The 19,455-nt window shown below is 46.2% G+C and overlaps 1 protein-coding gene across 4 annotated transcripts in view; it reads left to right on the forward strand.

The window, feature by feature from the left end:
* The window catches only part of LOC115523343 (myosin VIIA and Rab interacting protein), a 373,872-nt gene that overhangs the window by 308,780 nt on the left and 45,637 nt on the right, over positions 1–19,455 (forward strand). For all 4 annotated transcript variants that reach the window (XM_030329285.1, XM_030329288.1, XM_030329290.1 and 1 more), the window contains exon 11: positions 14,286–14,525. In XM_030329285.1, coding sequence (XP_030185145.1) covers positions 14,286–14,525 — 240 coding nt within the window. The remainder of the gene's footprint in view (positions 1–14,285; positions 14,526–19,455) is intronic.

The following is a 19,455-nucleotide window of genomic DNA, read 5'->3' on the forward strand; positions in this document are numbered from 1 at the left end:
ACGGTTAGATATATTTCATAAGGTTAGATCTTATATGTGTGTGTACATATATATATACACATGTATATATATGTGTAGTTATTTTTAACTGCATGCTTTTTAACTATCCAAATTTATATTTAACATAAATAAATGAATGTAGTAAAAAAGTTGTGAACATACAAATACAATCCCCCTTGACCACAATCTAAATCCCTGCCACGTCCCCCAGAATAACCGCAGTTGTGTTTGTGCATTCGTACACATAGAGTACGTTTAGAAATACCGTTCTGGGGGCACCTGGGTGGCTCGGTCAGTTGAGCGTCCGACTTTGGCTCGGGTCATGATCTCGCAGTTTGTGAGTTTGAGCCCCGCGTCAGGCTCTGTGCTGACAGCTCAGAGCCTGGAGCCTGCCTCACATTCTGTGTCTCCCTGTCTCTCTCGGTCCCTCCCCTGCTCATGCTCTGTCTCTCCCTGTCTCTCAATAAATAAACATTAAAAAAAAATTTTTTTTAAAGAAATACAGTTCTGGAAAGCAATCAGTATTTTAGCAAAACGGGCCTTTACTCTCCATATTCTCCCGCCACCTGCTGTTCACAGTGATGGAAATGTCAGCGCACATCTCCACGCAGTGCCTGCAGAAGATTGCCTCCAGGTGGTCCCTGGAGAGGGGGGGGAGCATGGGAGAGGGAACAGTGTGTTCAGGGTGCAAGCAGGAAGGGTGCACTTCCGGTAGAGAATTTTAAAACAATAATAAGTTCAACAAAATTCAGCCTTTTTGTTGTCACCTTGCACCATGCCGGGACAATTCTGAGTAGCGTAACTTACGGTTAGGCCTTCAGTGGCTCTGCTCTTTGCTTTCCCGGATGATATGTGGTAAGATCTGACCTTATTTTTCTTCAAATGAAGCATTTGTCACCAAATCATTATTAAATAATTCATCCTTTATCTGCTGGCCTCAGGTGTCCCCTTTAATATATATTAACCTTCTTTTATTTCCATGGGCCTGGTTTCCTTATGCTCTATTTTCTTCACTGACGCAGAAGTCCATTCGTGTACAGATACAACTTTATTTTCACTGTAATAACATCATACTGTACTTTGATATCCGGTAGATGATCTTCCCTTTGTGGTGGTTTTTGCCGAGGATCTTTTATAAAGTGTCTCAACTTGTCTCAGGCCTTTACTCACATAAATGATTTTTCACAATCTTCTCTTCCAGTTGAAAAAAATTTTAAGTTTTGATTGGATTGCTCCAAATGCATTTATCTATTTGGAAAAAATGTATGTCTGCATAATACTGAGGCTCCCCATCCAACGGTGTCCTCCTTGTCTCTATTCATTTACTTTCTGTCAAGTTTTAGAGACTTTTTTCAAAGCTCTCCTCTTTTTGTGAAGAAGTTTTTAATTATGTACATTTTTATTGACATTGTGGTTGAGATCTCTTTTTAAATTTTTTTTTAATGTTTATTTTTGAGAGATAGACAGAGTGTGAGCGGGGAAGGGACAGAAAGAGAGGGAGACACAGAATCCGAAGCAGGCTCCAGGCTCTGAGCTGTCAGCACAGAGCCCGACGCGGGGCTCAAACCCACGAACCGTGAGATCATGACCTGAGCCGAAGTCGGACGCTCAACCGACCGAGCCACTCAGGTGCCCCTAAGATCTCTTTTATCCATTCCCTGTTCTGAGTTCTGGCGGTGTATAGAACACTATTGACTTTATGTTTGTAATTTTATCACTTAGCCCTAATAGATTCTTAGTCCTAGTAGTCTTTGCCATTGGTTCTTTTAGCGACTCCTGGTAGATGATCATCTTGTCCACAAGGAAGGACATTTTTATGGTTTTTTCCATGATTTACACTTATTTGTCTTGCTCGTATTATGGCCTGGCAACAATCGTGTGCTATACTATGAAGGACTAGTGACACCCAGCGTTTGGTGTCTATCTTGCTGCGGTCCTTAGCCATCTGCTTCCAGTGGCGACTCCTCTATGTTTAGCAGATACGGTTAAGTAAGTTACCTCCTGTACCTTTAGTAGATATTCCAAGACGAAGAAGCATCTGTCTGTTCCTGGCTCCCTCAATGATTTAAATCAGGAATGTGAGTTTCATCAACTACTTTCTGCCATCCCTTGAAATGATCCTATAGTTTTTCTCCTGTTGATGTTTGTAAGTCCCATTAATACAGTGCTTAATTCTGAAACATCTTTTCATTTGCTGCGTAAATCTTACTGGATCCTGGTTCCTTTGTACAAAAACTGGTTTCTAGTCGCAGGTTTCCATTTTCATGCCACCTTGTTGAGCTTTGCTATCAAGTTGTACTAATGACTTGACAAAGACTCTCTGTTGTTTACTATTTTCTAGAACACTTTATATGACTTGATAATTTTCTGAAAGTTTGGAAGAATTCACCTATAAAGCTATCCAGGTCTGCCCACAGCTTTAAAAGTGAATTTTATACGTGAAATATGTTATGTATTAGAATCTGTAGAAAATATATATTAGAAATATATCAGAAAACAAGAAAGTTAAATGAAAATATTAATTAATATGAAAGCAAAACAAAAAAACCTTGAGATCAATTAATAAAATGATAATCTGGCTCATACATATATATATATATTCATTATATATAATGTAATATATAGTGTGTGTATATATATATGTGTATATATAATGAATTTCCCTCAAGTGCAGCTTTGTTAGCATCCCGTAGGCAATGTAGTGTACCCATCGTCAAACTTTTGCAAGTAAATTATCATTCCCAATGTGATTCTCTTTTCAATCAAAATGAAGAGGTAATCAGAAGATTTTATCAGAAGATTTAATCAGAAGAAGAGGTTATCAGTAGATAACTTTCTCGTTTGTTTCACTTTGTTTTTTTAGTCTTTGTGTGTTTTAGTCTTACAGCATTGTGAACAATAAATATGGCTTATGTGATTTTGCTGTTGGCATTTCCTTTGTGGCCCGGTCCATGGCCAGTTTTCATGACTGTTTCATTTGTGTGTTTGAAAAGAACACATATTATCTGTCTGTTGAGGAGAAACACCATGTACACAGGCACAATGTTGCGTACGTCAGCAAGATAGACAAGGCAGTGCTCTAGACAAGGCAGTGCCTCAGAAGCTCATGTTCCTTTGCCTTCACGTCCGTCAGGCTTCATTCCCCTAACTCCCCACTCTTTTCTACTGTCGTCTTCGTGCTTCTGTGGTTTTCTTACTTTCCGTCTCTTCGGACTCTGGCGACTCCCTGGAAGACACACAGCGGGTACTGGAGGCTCCACCCCCTGCTGGACCCCTGCCCTCGCCAGCCCTGATCAGCAGGTAGAGCCATTGAGGGCAGAAGTCCCGTCCCACATTCTCTAACTGCACCCCCAGCCTCCAGTCTCACCTCACACATAACTTAGCACATGGAGTCGCTCTGTCATCTGTTACCATAGACTGCTGAGCACATTCTCTGACCTCTGGAACCCCAACCCCTGATGTCCACTGATGGGATGAAATCCATGCGGCTGGATCACTTTCCCTCCAAAGCCCTGCAACAGGTATTTCACCATCTCTAGCCTTGGAGTGAATAGACGCCTGAAGACATCCTAATTTTTCCTTTATGTGTAACGATTTTCTCTTTTCTTAGACGTTTGTTTGGCTTGCCGTTATCTTTGAAGAGCAAACAGTTTGCCAGAACGGTAGTGTCTACTCATTTCATGCTGTTGCACATAATACAAAGACCTTTTTTCCTACACACTTAAGTATTGTTCCAACTCTAGTGTTTTCTTCTGCCATTTTGATTCTTACTTCTTCCAGCTCACCTGTAGTTCTTATGCTGAATCTTGATTCTCTATCTTCCATGTCTGCAGTCCTCTCTTATTGTTTTCCCCTTCTCTTATTGATCGATCTTTTTCTCAGCCTCTAGAATACCTTCCCAAGTTTGTCCTCCCCATCACTCAGTTGTGTTCCCAGGGTTAATTCAGCTATTACCATTGTCAGATATGAGTTCTAATCCTGCAGCCATGCCTACAGTCTTCCTGGATTCTTTTGCATCAGCAGTCTCCCCATTTTATCTCATGCTACTGCCTTGCCTTTTAGTCTGGGTGCTTAGCCCTCATAACTTTCTATACCTCTTCATTGAGACTCTGTATTATTATGCCCTAATGAAAATGCAAAACCACCATCAGACATTGTGCCCTACTTGTTAGTGAAATTTACGTGATGCCTCTGAGCTAGCTTTTGTTTCCTTTGCTCTGCAGTATTTTTCCCTAAGTTCCATGTTAGCGTGTTTCTGTTAGTCATCGCTAAATGAGAATAATGCTGTCTCCACCGCATTGTTTACCAGTATCTAACATGCTCAAACCATTTCCCCTCTGCTAGCTTAAGATACAAGCTTTCTCCTACTCGCATTGTCTTGCTTTATGTTTCTTTGGACAAATGGCTAAAACCTACAATATGTATATGTATGTTGAACGAATGAAAGAATGAATGAATGGAAAAGAACAAAAATCATTCTATGTTTCTACATGGTTTTATAGTCTGTGCCCCTGGCGCTTTATATTTCATGACCATACCTCCTAGGAGGCAACATGGTACCATGGTGAGCTCTTTCCTCCGCCCACTTGAATGTTTGAAGAAGATACTTCCTAACTGGCTGTAAAACAAGGAGGAAGAAAAAGGGCTAGGAGTAGGGCTTATCTCTGGATGTTTCAAATGGCCAATACCACAACAGCTTGGATAATGTGCTTTTGTTTGTCTGGTGTTTTGTTTTGTTTTGCTTTGTTTTGTTTTGTTTTGTTTTGTTTTGTTTTGTTTTATTGTGAGCATTTATCTTATACTCTGAACCAGGAGGAGGTACTGTTTGGTAGGAGGGCAACCAATTATCCTGACCACTTAGGAGAGGGAGAGAGTGGACAGGCCTCCGCAAACATTTTTTTTTTTTTCTCTCCAGTTCATTTCCCTGGGCTTTGTACTTAGTGAAAATTGTTCCCATCCATTTACCAGTAATGAGCCGACTTCCATTCCTTTTCTGTTACGTAAGTTTTCACCTTTATCTGCATCTTCCCACACAGTTCTGGTGGAAAATTTGGAGAAGCTGTAGAATGATGTTTGCCAGATGCCATTTTAAAATGGAAACCTGCTAGTTAATTTTTCATTGATTGAGACGTCAGGATTGCAGGGGCTGCTGTTTTCAGTTTCCTCTGAGGTTTCACGTTTTGTTGTACTCATTAGTGAAACTTGTTTCCTTGGGAGGAATTTGCCCCCTTGTCTAGCGTGCTAGGTCCCAGTTATTCTCAAAAGACATTTTAAGAATCTCGCCACATTGAGAAGCTAGTCATCCTTTATAACTAAGAATCTGTAAATGTTCCTTTATTTTTGCGTGTTTATGCCTTGCTACGGAGAGAATTTAAAGTGGTTTCTATAAATGTAAACAGAAGAGCATAAAATGAAAATATAAGAAAAGTAGGACAAAGGGGAAATCAGGATAGGAAACATAAATGAAGCTAGGAGTCATGTTAGTTCCCAATACGGATGCAGTGAGGTTCCTAATCACAGGCTAACAGCACCAAAAATTTGGCTCTGAGCTTTCCAGAAGACAACAGGAAGAGAATGATGCGAGCAGCTTGCTGAGTCAGGGAAACCATATTAGAACAGTAAATCCATTCCTTAAACCGGGCTGCTCCTGGAGCTGAGATCCATGAGAAATTTATCCCATGGGTCCTCATGGAGAGAAGGCAGGATGTATCACCCTTTGCTCTAAATGGCTCCAAACAAGCACACACATTGGAGGCTGCTCCTCGCAGTGTCACTCAGCTTGAACCGGTGTATCACCGCGGGCACAGTTCCATCAGGTCAGTCTATCAGGGGCCAAATACACCAACCTCTGCTGGTCCAGGTTGTTCGGGATTCAGTTCGGGATATGCGGAGGAGTGGATGGCTGCCCCCGCCCCAAGCCCTGGTTCATGAGCGTTGTTAAGTTCCGAATTCAAGGGGGTGCTCTCTGACAAGTGCTAGCAAGACCCACGGGTATTGGGGGTAGTGTGACGCCCCCCGCATCCCGAGAACACTGAGGCACCCAGCAGGTGCACCTCCCTCTGAGGTGTGCCAAGCAGGCCCTTCAGTCTACCCCAGTTGAATTTGAATTGCCTCCAGTACACAGACCAAAGGGCGGTAATCCCCACACCCTGCCCCCACTCCTTCACCTCCGATTGTCTTTTTTTTTAATATTTTATTTATTTTTTTAAAGTAGGCTCCACACCCGATGTGGGGCTCAAACTCAAGCCCACGATCAAGAGTCGCACGCTCTACCAACCGAGCCAGCCAGGCGCCCCTTCGCCATTGATTTTCAGACCTTTTTAGGCATGGAACTTTGCCTGAAATGCAAACTTGAGGAGAAGACAATATATAATGTAATTGAAAGCAGAACAGCTCTGAGACAGGGCTGGCCTCTGCCCTTGTCCCTTACTCCCACCTACACAACAGCCTAAGCAAAAACAAATAATAACCTGGAAACAGTTCCGAATGGGGGTGACCAATACCCCCCTCAACGGGAGCAAAATCTTAAGTATCTGGCAAATGATTCCCCTTGAACATGAGGACTGCTGGGTGTGCCCTCCAAGGTAACCTCCCTGCAGAGAACAGGTCTAGAAAACAAGGAGAGACACTTGCTGAATAATGGTGATTCTTAAATATGTTTGTGTCATAGGCCCTATTGAGAACCTGATGAACACAGACTCCTCTCCCCAGTGTGTGTTACATGGGGCAGCGGAGGGTTAAAGGGGGTAGGGGGCGGTGGAGCATAAACACAGTCACTCAAAGGTTTACATCCAATGTCAAGGAGTTTGGGGAGCAGGAGCTTCCCTGAGGCTCCACAGACTCTGGGTTAGAAGTCCTGCTGTGGAGGATTTTTAATCAGGAGTCATTAGACGTTAAGAATCATCCACCAAAAATGATGACATTAGGCTTGCAATAAGTTCAAATGTAGTCTTTATTTGGGGCAGATATTAAATACCAGGGCTAATTATCAGTTAAGACCTTTACTTCTTTGTGGCAATCCAACCATGCTGACTCCGCAAGGAAAATGTTGGCCTCTCTATTCCAAATGGCTCGGACCTGAACCTAGCTCATTCAACATCATTAGCAAGTCTTAGAAACCAGTGAAAAGAAGGGGATCTGGAACATACCTCAGTCCCCGTACCCCAATCCCTGCCCTGAATGTCCTCACTTTTAGGAGACTCTTCCTCACCATTCTGACTCTCGTGCTGGCATTAAGGTCCAAGTCTAAATGGCCATCAGAATCCAAAGGTCACAGAACTTAGAGACTCCCCTCAATTGCAATGGAGAGTCAGAGAAAAAAAAAAAAAAGATGAAATCCACTGTTAATGATGCTTTATTCCTAACAGATTTCTCTACAAAGCAATAGACCAATTGTGGTCAGTATGAAAAAATACACAAATGATTGTGTCTCAAATGCCTGTCCCTCGAGTAAATACTGACCCGAGAAGCCCAGGCAAGTGATTTTCTAGCTGTTTTGTATGGAACTGCCATCATTCTGGCCCTTTCAAGAAACAGCATGGTCTAATTACGTCAGAGAGGAGATTATAAAGAGAGGGAACACAGACGAGTGGCAGAGCCCATCAGTCAGGGAATGATTTTCTGTTCTGGGAGAGGGAGATGTGCCCCAGATTAGATTGAGGTTTTGTTCATTTGGTTTTTTGTTTTTGTTTTTTAATTTTTTTAATGTTTATTTTTAAGAGAGAGACAGAATGAGAGGGCGGAAGGGCAGAGAGAGAGAGGGAGACACAGAATCTGAAGCAGGCTCCAGGCTCCGAGCTGTCAGCACAGAGCCCGACCTGGGGCTCGAACTCACAAACCGCGAGATCATGACCTGAGCCGAAGTCAGACGCTTAACCAACTGAGCCACCCAGGCGCCCCTTGTTCGTTCGTTTTTAAATCAATTTTATAATATGAAAGACTCAGAAAACAGCCTGGGATCCATACAGGACAACGGACCTGTAATTGTAAAAGCTAAAATTAAGCCTTTCGGATCAGCATGTAGGTGCTAAGTTTTCACAACCTGCTTCACCAAATGCATCCGCAGCAGCTGGGGCCGGCATCTGCCTTCCATACAGTTCCACCGGCCAAACCCAGGTCCTTCCATGTGAAGGGCTTGTCACAGAAGCAGGAAGAAATAGATGATCGTATTCAATTTGATAAGATTCCAGGTGATGTGTTCCCATTTTAACCGTGATAGTTGGCCAGGGATTTGGTGTGTGGCTGTGTGTCTGTTCTTATCACACCAGTTACAAGAAAAATAAATGCCTTGATCACCAGGGCACAGCCTGTGAGCAAAACTGGTTTTAGGTTGGTGGCAGTACGTCGAGAGAGGACAGACCTCTGCCTTAAGGCGCCAGAGACGGAAATCGTCCGAGTCCTCAGAAGAAACAGGCCGACGGTAGAGCCAGCCAGCGCTGAGGCTCCTTCTCTCTTCTCCGGCTTCTGGACAACTCTGTCGGGGCATCTGCAAGGAAAACTACGTGCATATTCGCCACGCATGGTAGTCCCAGGGCGGGTGCACCTGGAAGCCAGGCCCCTTCTCTGAAGTTCACTGAAATACCTAAAAGCAAGCCGCACAACTGCTTTTTTAGGTCAGGTTCAGTATTTTTCATCAGCAGGAACAGAGAGAACCACGAGAACCCGGGATATAATCAACGAAGGCTGATACCTAACATGTGAAAGTAATCCTTCAGCCGGGTTTTTTTCAAAGGTGGAGAAAATGCTAAGCCTCCCGCCTCTCCCTCAAATGACCTGGCAGATGAAAGACGGGCTTTGCGAAAAAGCGTCCCTGGGACCGGGGTTGCTCAGTCTAGAAGACGTTGACATTGCTTCCCTTCAAACATGTGGAGAATTTTGATAAGGACGATGGAGAGGCGTAATAGGAGAAAAACTGCTTTAAATTAAAGCAGGCAGGATTTCAGGGTGCATAAAGACAGATCACAAGGGTGAGTGGAGGTAAGAACACTTTATCCTCTAAGGAAGTCTGAAGGTAGGCATCTCCAGAAAGCTTCCAGAGAAAGTATCTTCTCCCCCATTTACACTTGCGATTCATGAAAGAAGAGATTAAATCCTTTGCCTGTCGGGTTCTGTCCCTATTCTGTGGTTCTGCTGTCTTTCTCTAATGAGCATGGCTTCATCCGGAGCATCTGGCCTTGTCTTGGAAAAAATGGCAAGAGCGTGGCCTTCAGGGTCAGGCTGTCTGGTCACATGACTTCCGACAGCCTGCTCAACCTCAGGGCCCTCGTGGATACGCAGGGAATCGTCAGGACACGCGAGTGAGACCCCGCGTGTCCTGTGCCCAGCTCCGTGCTCACCCACGCTAACGTGCACAGCCACAGCTGTCCAGTTCCGGCCCCCCACTCTCACACCCCCATCACTTTCTTACTTAGCCGGGGTTTCCGGGTTCCACGCGCTAAATTGAAGTGTGCAAGGAAAAGGTGACCTTGTGTCCTTCTGTAACTGCCTCAGCCTCCCTTCTCTGCCTCCCCACGCTGCGTAGCCAGTGATGTAAACTAACCAATCCAAGAACACACTGCCTCTTGTGATTTCTCCCTTTAAAACTGTCTTTCCTGGGGCACCTGGGTGGCTCAGTTGGTTAAGCGTCCAACTCTTGATTTCAACTCAGGTCATGATCTCACTGTTCATGAGATCAAGCCCCTTATCAGGCTCTGCACTGAGCATGGAGCCTACTTGGGATACTCTCTCTCTCTCCCTCTCTCTCTCTCTGCCCCTCCTCCACTAAATAAATAAATAAATAAATAAAATGGTCTTTCCTCTTCTAGGTAGATAATCAGTCCTCCAGCCCCTCCACTCTCTCCACTTTTGCCATCTTGGGGCACCCGTCGGGGAGCTTCTGTGTCCTTGTGGCTGTATGGCCATCTTAGAGTTCAGCAGGGTCCCCTGGGTCCTTGCAGGTCTCTTCAGTGACGGGGTCCCTGTTCACAAAGTCATTCCCACCCCGCTGGCGTCCTAAGGCTTGAGAACCGGTGGTCTGTTCCCTGTGTGCCTGGTCAGAACCCAGTATCTCTCCCTCGGGCCCCCCCCCCCTCCCCCGTGGCCGTCACCGTCATCACCCTTGGGACCCGGCTGTCCAGCCCCAAGTCAGCCGCTTCCTTCCCACCTGAGGAAACGCTACTAAGCTCACCTTCCGGCACCACCAATGATCTTCTGCGAGCCGGCTCCTGGATGCTCTCTGCACCACACAGGAGCCCGGGGAGACCAGAAGCCCCTTCAGGTCCCTCTGAGGCCCTTCCTCTGGGTCTGATTCAACCCTGGCACAGCAGCCCCAAATTAATACGGTCCAAAGGGTGAGAGGCCACAGGCAGCCTGTGAGGGTCCTTCTCCCTGGCCCCCAACTGAGGAGCAAGCAAAATCCAGCGTTTGAACTTTAGGGAACTTGAGCCTCTAGAAGCCTCTTCTCTCTTTCCGTAAAATCTGGCTTTCTACATTATCACCATGTTAAAGAGGTGGTGGAGTGAGCTGATTCATGATCCTTCCATTCTGGATCTACGCTCTTCTCCCCTGGGCAAAATGCTTAGGCTTGGCTGAGAAAAAGGAGGTGCGAAGGAGTGTTGTTTTAATGGCAACTGAAAAACATTAGTTTCTTATTTTCAAAGTAATGTCATCCCATTATACATACCAATGCCGATCTATGAAGTGGAGTGGGCGGGATTGAGAGAAAGCACCAGTGGAAGGCGATTATGATTTTTAACTGATTATATAAAATGTCTTATGCCCAGATACACATATTGCTGTGGTATCCAGCTTGCCCTTCAGGAATTCCATTCTATGATTATTTTATTTTTCGAGTCGCCAAAGTTTCTTAGAATTCTCCACTGTCTTCATAATGCTCCTGGTAATCTGTTTGAGTCACCGTCCAACATTTTCATTTTCAAGGTCCCTTTGAGGTACAAGAATATAGTCTTCAGGCTGGACATTCTGCAGCCCTTCTCATCTTCTCTAAACCTTCTGTCCAGGTTCCCAACAGACTCTGGAAACCAACTACACTTCTCCCCCTTCCTTTGATTTCAACTGGAAGTTTGCTATTCCGTATTCGAGTAACGTGTATCTGTCTACTGTTGTCTTATCAGGAAGTAGGATTATTTATTCTTTTCCTTGTTTCTTAGTCTTATGGGGCCATGGATGCCAGTGAAAATCTGATGAAGGCCAGTAACCCTCTCCCTAGAAAATTGTGCATGGAAACTGAAGTGTGAAAACAGTATCAGGGATCCCCAGAGGCCAACCACAGACCCGTGTTAGCTGAGACCCCAACTTAACATCTATTGTTCCAGCTCTCATGGAGACTGACATTAAAATCAATACATGGGGGAAACCTGTAAGTTTATAACAGAGCAGGCATGATTCGATCCTTTGTAGACTGAAAACACAGACCCATTTTTCTTTAGAGATGTAACTATTTGTTGACGTACTTAATATTACGTAAATATTATAGGGCCAAATATTACTTAAGTTAGTTTTGAAGCTCTCGTGGCTTTTGATAATGATGCTGTCATCTACGTTCATGGTACTACATCTCCTGATGTCAGATCCCTGTGCGTACGACTACAGTGTTTATTGAACTCTGGGGCCATTGTGTATCATTAATACAATTCTCAACACTCAAATAACACTGGACATATATCCCGATAATCTCTAGGACTTTATCCTTTAAGATTCTACTCAGCTATCACCGATTCCTCTTTCTTTCCTGACAACATCCATCCGACGAACTAGGCGAGGGCTCCCCCTGAGTGTCATCAAATGCTCGCGCGTGTGTGTGGTACCCCATGTGTCAAGATGACGTCCCTCCACCACCAGAGAATTTCACCAGAGCGGCATAGTTTTCACTCCCACCTGTGGGCTCCAGTGGCCAGCACGGGCCCAGCACATAGTAGGCATTCGGAATGCGTTTGCTGAATGTAGACTGAATCACCATTGACCAAGTCTTCAAAGGTTCCGGTGAGGTAAAGACATAAGCCAAAGCTAGAGAAAAGCAAACTGAAGTTAAGACGAATTGCTCTTTCAGTGTGTTAAATCTGTTGAGTGAGCTGAAAAGAGGTTGCTGGATGTGGATTAGTGGCCAGTTGCTGACTTCCAGGCTAGTGTGGTGCACACCACAAGGCAGCAGTGAAACTATCTGGTAGACAAGCTCAGCCCCTTAGGCTCATCCTCCACCCTCTGCAGTCTGACCCAGACCCATTTTCTCCTCCCTCCCAACCCCCCCCCACCACTCTCCCATTTCTGAGCCTTATTCCTCCAGCTACACCAAGCAATCTCATGCTCCCTGGGTCTTACTGGCCCAGCTGCTTCCTCATCAAGAATGTCTGACCCGACATCTGCATATTAAAATGTTCCCCATCTTTCAAGAACCTACTCAGAGGCCATTCTCCCCATTGAGCTTCCCTGTATCCCCAGGCAAAAGGATTTCTCCTTCTCAAGCACGCCGGGAGTACTGGTCACCTCCCATGAGGCCAGTTCATCATGGATTCTTGCTCAGGACCAGATAAACAATCATTTCCAGTGGACTTTTTTTCTTTTATCAATCCAGTCAGGGGCTCTTTATTTTCATTTCTATGTCATCTGTTTGCTCCTACTCCCCTTTATATAGACTGCTGCCTTTAGCATCCGTCCAGTTACAACTGTGCCAAGTAAATTTGATGTGCAAATGTCACAAAGAATGAAAGAATCTGTCACACATTTTTTAGCAGAACAGGACGGTGCCAATTCTTGCTATAATATGGTATATGATGAAGCCCTTCCTGTTGAATGGCCAACTGAATGAAAATACCATATTTCCTTGTGTCCTTATAAATGCATTATTTACTGATCAGATTCTTTAGTGTGAGGAAATTCACCTTGAGACACTATCATCTGAAGACTCTTGGGCTGAGCTTTTACTCATACAGGCAACTTACCATCATTGTTAGCTCTGAAGAGCCGCTCTCCTTCTCTTTGAATTCATCCTCTGAGTCATCTCATCGTCATGAAATGTTGTTCTCTGTCACTTTCCTTCTCTTTGCAGTTATGAAAAATTTTGAATTCTCAACTGTATGCAGTGAGCTAAAAGCAGAGTCAAAACGGCGATGATTTATTTCGTTACTGAATCATCCTTCCAGGCAATTCCATTCTTCTGTTGTATTATTTTGGTGTCTGTTAGCATAATTGGGCATAATTGATGAGTAATGATGGAAGATAATTCCCAGGACGATGAAAGAGCAAAATATTTCAAAAGATAGGAAAAAGAAGATCACAAAGATCCCGTCATGTACCATAGATTGATGAAAGGGTCCAACGAACCCACGTAGTAATTACAAAATAGAATGAGTCTTATTTTATTTTTTAAAAAATCAGTAAATTTTCTCTTTGTCCTTAAGAAAGCCTTCAAGAAAGAATAAAAACAATAAAGCGTCAAGCCTTATAAATAGATAGAGCAACTAAGGGGAATTAAAGAACTGAAGTCTGGTCTAATGGACCCCAATGGTTTGCTGAGGGTTATCTTGTTAAAATTCCATGCACATCTGTCCACCTTAAGGCCAAGGCCAGAGCGAGAGTCACAGTCTCCATGTCTTCAGGGATCTACTCCCAGAAGCAGCTTAGGAGATACCCACCAAGTGGACAGTAGGAGCCAAAGGTATCATTATTAAGCTGGGACTGTAATTATCAAAGGAAGGTCACACAGTATTGCTTACCTACCTACAAGGACCTGACACCATCTCAAAATCTTTGCTCTTTGCCCTTTGCCCAGAATGCTGTCCTTCCCTGTCTCCCTTTTAGCTCGGTAACTGCTGCACTTTGTATGGCCATTTCCATGAGAAAGCTTCTTCCATCTTCCGGCCCTCAAGTGGCCCTTAGGGGGGCCTTCAGAGCATCCTTCCCCACCCCCTTCTCGGTACTTACCACCAGGACAGTTTAGCACCTGAGTTTTAGTGTGTCCCTTCCACAAGGGCGTCGCCAACCAGGTGTCTCAGCCTCCTCCTACTCAGCTGCCTCGGTGGGCGCCCCATAAGCATCTTGTGAGCGAAAAACGCTGAATTTGAACACGTTTCTGAGCACAGGCGCTCACCTGCATGGTCGCTTTAACGAAGCATTAAGGTGCATGTATTTGAGTAAGTAAAAGTGGAAAGTAAAAGGCCATCTGTAGAGCAAGCAGGTCAGGTAAGAGAGCTTGATTTTCCTGGACAGTCCCTTCCCCGGGGGGTGATGGGGAACGAGCACCAGGACTCTGGCAGAGGAGTCCTCAGCTGCTGATTCTGACTTGCATTTAGGCATCCGGTGATTTGTCCGAGACCGACACCAGCAACGACGCCAGGCACCCTCGGAGCCGGGCGGCCGCCACGGAAGAGAAACTGAGAAACAGGCTGTACGAGTTAGCAATGAAAGTGAGCGAGAAGGAGACCTCTTCGGGGGACGATCAGGAGTCGGAGCCCAAGACGGAGTCTCAGAACCCCAAGGAGAGTCTGTCCTCTGAAGACAACAGCCAGGGCGTCCAGGAAGAGCTCAAGAAGGTAAGCACCGTGAAGCCACCGGTGGACAGCTTGTTTTGTGTGGCCGGGGTGTGGGGAAAGTTCTATATTTGTGCCGAAGTGTCCTGTGCCCCCAAAGAGCTGTCTTTCAAATGCCTATCCTGTGCACACGGGAGACCCCAGAAACCCCAGTTGTTTAGCACTGAGTAGTTCAAGCAGGAAAAGGGCCCCGTGTGGCCCGGGCCTCCCGAGCCCTGTTTCCTCCTCCTGCTGTCCTTCACCAGACAGCCCTTTACTTTCGAGACTATAATTTATTTTTTTTTTTAATTTTTTTAACATTTCTTTTTGAGAGACAGTGAGAGACAGAGTGTGAGCAGGGGAGGGACAGAGAGAGAGGGCGACACAGAATCCGAAGCAGGCTCCAGGTTCCGAGTTGTCAGCACAGACAACCCCACCCCAACCCAACCCCACCCCACCTCGAGCACCTACGGACATTGCTTGAAAACCACAGCGGGAAGGACCCCTGGCAGAAAGGGGGTCCCAGACCCCCTGCCCCCCAGTCAGTGCTCCACCCCCTGTCCTTCCCTCTACAGCTCCTCAAAGCACATCCATGCTAGACTTGGCCACATTAGAGTCGGGATAAGGCTGCTTCCAATGGAAGAGGAAGAAGCTAACATTTGCTGAGGGTCTCCTATGTGCCTGGTGCTTTGCTTATGTTAGTTCGTTCATTTCATAAAAACCCTCTGAAGACGTACAGGAGGAAACAGGCTTGTTCTGAAGGTACTTACCTGAGGCCCACAGCTAGTAAGTTTCAGAGCTGGGGCCGCTTCACAAACCTGCTTGGCCTTAAATCACAGGCTCCTTCTACAGCAAGCTGCTTCTTCTGTAACTCAGATAAGATCTCGCCTAGAAACACTTAGATTTCTTTGCGCTTGTGGTCAGGTTTGTCCCCCTATTCTGAGAGTACATTACATAGGCTAACAAGTTACCGGTAGCCCATGTGAATGGGGGAAGAAGCCCTCTTCATCTGCTCTGTAGCCAGGCTGTTGGAGCCAAGCTCCGTAGTACAGTTGGGTGCCATGGGGGAGCCAGGCCAAGCCAGGAATGACCGCAGATGGTCAAGAGCAGGCCCAGAGGGGTGTGGGGACCGTCTCCCATCGCTGAGCCCTCAAACCCTCCAATGTCTCAGACTCTGCCTTTCGCTCATTCCCACCCCACCCTCCATAACCTTTGAGTCCTTGCACTCGTAAATCCGTCAGGTCGTCTGCCTGTGGACGGTGCGCACATCTTTCCACTGGCCTGCCCATGGGCTGGAGCATGGAGCTTGGCCCTCGCAGGCAGCCCCTCCCAGGGATGTGGGCTCCAACCCGTTGCTTCCTCAATGGTAGTGGGCTTTGCTTCTCTCCGTTACTTGAACCAGTACCCCATTACTGTCATCATTTGTCTGCCAGAACTAAGAGCCAGAGGGTAACTGAAGAATGTCACGTTATTTCTGACAATGGCTCTGCTGCCTGATGGTCACAAGGCTCCAAAAACTCCCGCTGTTCTGCAATTCCAGACCCCGATGAGTCAGGCACTCCCGCCCGCCACCCCACCCCTCCATCAGCCAGCAGGCGTCACCTTCTGGAGGCACAGCCACCGATCTGCGCGGGGTTCTCCTGGGCAGAGAGTGAACAGGGAAAGGAGGAACCAGTGGGCAAAAATCTTAGCTCCCCCATCCTTCCCCATGCCTCGCTGAGCAAGAAATGAGGAGAGTTGTTGAAAACGCTAGCTTTTATTCAAGCTCCCAAATATGTCCATTTCTCGAAATTTAAGTCTTTCCCCAGCCTATCATGAATCAGTGCATGAAAATATCAATCAGATCTGTTGTGTGCAAAAATCCACATAAGCAAACAAAAACAGATAATTAGCACATATCAGGCAGAGGGCTACTCTGGGATGGGAAAACAAATACAGGTGTCTATCTTCAATATTATTTAGAAGCAGAAAGATACAGGGATAGGCTTCGCGATTAGACTGAGTTTGAACACCAACCATGCAATTTGCAAACTCTGTGAACTGTGGTTAATATCCTAACTCGCCACCAGTGCTTTGAACAAGCTGGCGTACCCTACCCCCAGGCTGCTTCCCCTGTCCCTCCAGGCCCTGCGTGGTACTCCAGTCCTTTCTGCACTCAGCAGCCGGAACCGCCTTCCAGTCCCTGAGCTTTGCTCCCAACACCACCGACAGGCCCACACCTGTCTTGTTTTTCAGTTCATCCCTGGGACCCATCCCAGGGCTTCATTGTTGATTAGATAAACACATCTTGGCCTCATCTGTAAAATGAGGATAATCATACCCACTAGTAGAGTGGTAAGGGTTGAGTTATACAGCATTGGGTTTAGCACGTTAGCAGGAGGCCAGCAAATATCATATCCCCTGGAACAACCTCCAGGAAAATAAACTTCACTGCTGTGAGATAACATCCGTCTGCTGGGACTGAAGGAACAGCTCTGCACCTGGTTGCAGTCAGCACCTGGTACGTCAAGCCTAGGTCTGTAACCACCTTTGGGGCTTTGTCATGCGGCGTAGAATGTAAGTGGAAAGCCAGGGCATCAGAGCGCCCCAGGTTCCCATCTTTAGGATCAGAATTACTGGGACTATCTCTGGGACGCCTGGGTGACTCAGTAGGTTAACCATCCGACTCTTGATTTCAGCTCAGGTCATAATCTCGTGGTTCGTAAGTTCTATCCCCGCATCGGGCTCTGTGCTGACAATGCACAGCCCGCTTGAGATTCTCTCTCTCCTTCTGTCTCTGCCCCTTCTCTGCTTGTACTCTGTCTGTCTCAAAATAAATAAACCTAAAAAAAGAGAGAGAGAATAACCGTGACCTTGGCACAGCATGGTTTGGGAGTGGAACTCACTAAAGCGACTATTTCGGAAGCTGCCGGTGCTCCCCTAATCTTACTGTGGCAGTGCCCCCTGGCCCAAAGTCCAGCTGCCTGCGGACACCTGACGCGGCAGGAGCCCCTCTTCCTGCACAGAAGGCAGGCTGGGAGCGAGAAGAAAGTAAATGCTCTCCAGCTATTTGGCCCCCACTGGCATGATGATTCTGGGGCAGAGCTACACTGACTCCCCGAGCCTCCCCGGCACGCTGAGCTCTGGGCATGCACGCTGATGAGCCGTCCCCATTGACTCCCTTCCCATCCCTGCCCCACTTCCCCCTCCTCCACCACTACTTCCCCAGGATCACCTCCCGAATGAACTAAATCCCTATCTCAGATCGGCTTCTGGGTGAAACCAGACTAGGCCAGTAACCAAACAGGAGAAATGTAGGGTCCCCGATTGGCAAGTACTCCAGGGTTGTGACCGAACGTCGGTGTTCACACGTGGACAGTGAGGAAATCCAGATGCCCGATTGGCTGCTAATGGCCTTTGCCTTACCAAGAGGAGCCTTGCCTCACACAGAGAGAGAGCTTTGCTCAGGCCCTACTGTCCCCTGCCTCCACCACTGGCTCTGCTCCCCAGGAGCCAAAGCAGAGGAATGTGCCTGTTCCCGTAGACACATGACACCAGTGGCTGTTTAGTGTCCTTAGTATGATGACCCATGTGGGAACTGGGACTTCAGAATCCTATCCAACAGCAGAAGAACCATTTCAGAAACATTCTTTATCTTTCTTTTTTTAAATGTTTGTTTATTTTTGAGAGAGAGAGAAAGGGTGCACGCACGAGCGGGGGAGGGCAGAGAGAGGGCGACACAGAATCCGAAGCAGGCTCCAGGCTCTGGGCTGTCCGCACAGAGCCCAACACAGGGCTCAGACTCACGAACCATGAGATCATGACCTGAGCCGAAGTTGGATGCTTAACTGACTGGGCCACCTAGGTGCCCCTGAAACATGCTTTACCTTGATGGGAGTCAGCCCTTTGCTGTAGGCAAACTTGTCATATAGGTGGCACTCGGGGGATAGTCAGCACCATCTGCATTTTAACCAACTGTAGAACAAGTCTGTGGAGCTTGGGGCAAGCCCAGAAACCTCTTGGGAACCGGATTCCCAAAGAGTCGTTCTTTCCTTAAGCCATCGTATTCCGTCAACCCTCAGTGGTCAGTCCTACAAACCATGTGATCCTTCGAGCCCAGGAGCGAGCACCTACTTCTCCTCTACCACTGGGCAGGTGGTCATGCCGATGGTTCTGGCAGAAAAGTCATGGACAAAGCGGTTCTTGGAACTGTCTGCTTCTAGGTATGCAAGCGCAGCATTCCTGAAAGAAGGAGCGAAAGAATGGCTAAGAACTCCTGGCCTGAGTTTGGAGACTACTTTCAGGGGCTGGATCTCCTGTAAGCCCCCTGATCTTTCCAGGCTTGGAGCAGTGGTCCCCAATGTCCCTTCAGGCTCCAAAGTCCCATGGGCCTAGATATGTAACAGATTAGATGGATTTTTGTTTCCTGACATAAGTATCATTTATGACACTGTTTATATGACAAAAGATGTCCATGGAATGTTGAGTGTCTGTTGAAGGCCCAAATCAGTAAATTCTTACATTATAGGCAAATGTTTGTATATCCAGGCTCCTAAAAGCATTTTATTTAAAGTGGCTTTGTTTATTATTATTATAAGTGGCTGGATCATTGTGCTTTGCTTTCCAACGGAGTCACAGACTTGCACATATCACCCATATTTATAGTTTCTTGAAACAATTTTCATTAAAGTATTAAGACTTCCCTGAACTATTAAATGACTTTCTCCCCAAACAAGAGACAAATTTGTGTATCTCCTGGCTGTTCCCCATTTACTAACCTCAAGGGACAGAAAAACACAATCCTGGTCAATGATCAAGGAGACCGATCTATTAACTGTTCCAGAAAACCTAGAGCCTTGGGTTTCTAAAGTTTAATGTGCTTGTGAAAAACTTTTCGTTGATATCAGTGTTGACATAAAGGCAAGTTTGTCCACATGTGTCACACCCCGTAAAATAACTCGCCATTCACATAAGG

Source organism: Lynx canadensis, chromosome C2 (assembly GCF_007474595.2).
Source record: "Lynx canadensis isolate LIC74 chromosome C2, mLynCan4.pri.v2, whole genome shotgun sequence".
NCBI classification, from domain to species: domain Eukaryota; kingdom Metazoa; phylum Chordata; class Mammalia; order Carnivora; family Felidae; genus Lynx; species Lynx canadensis.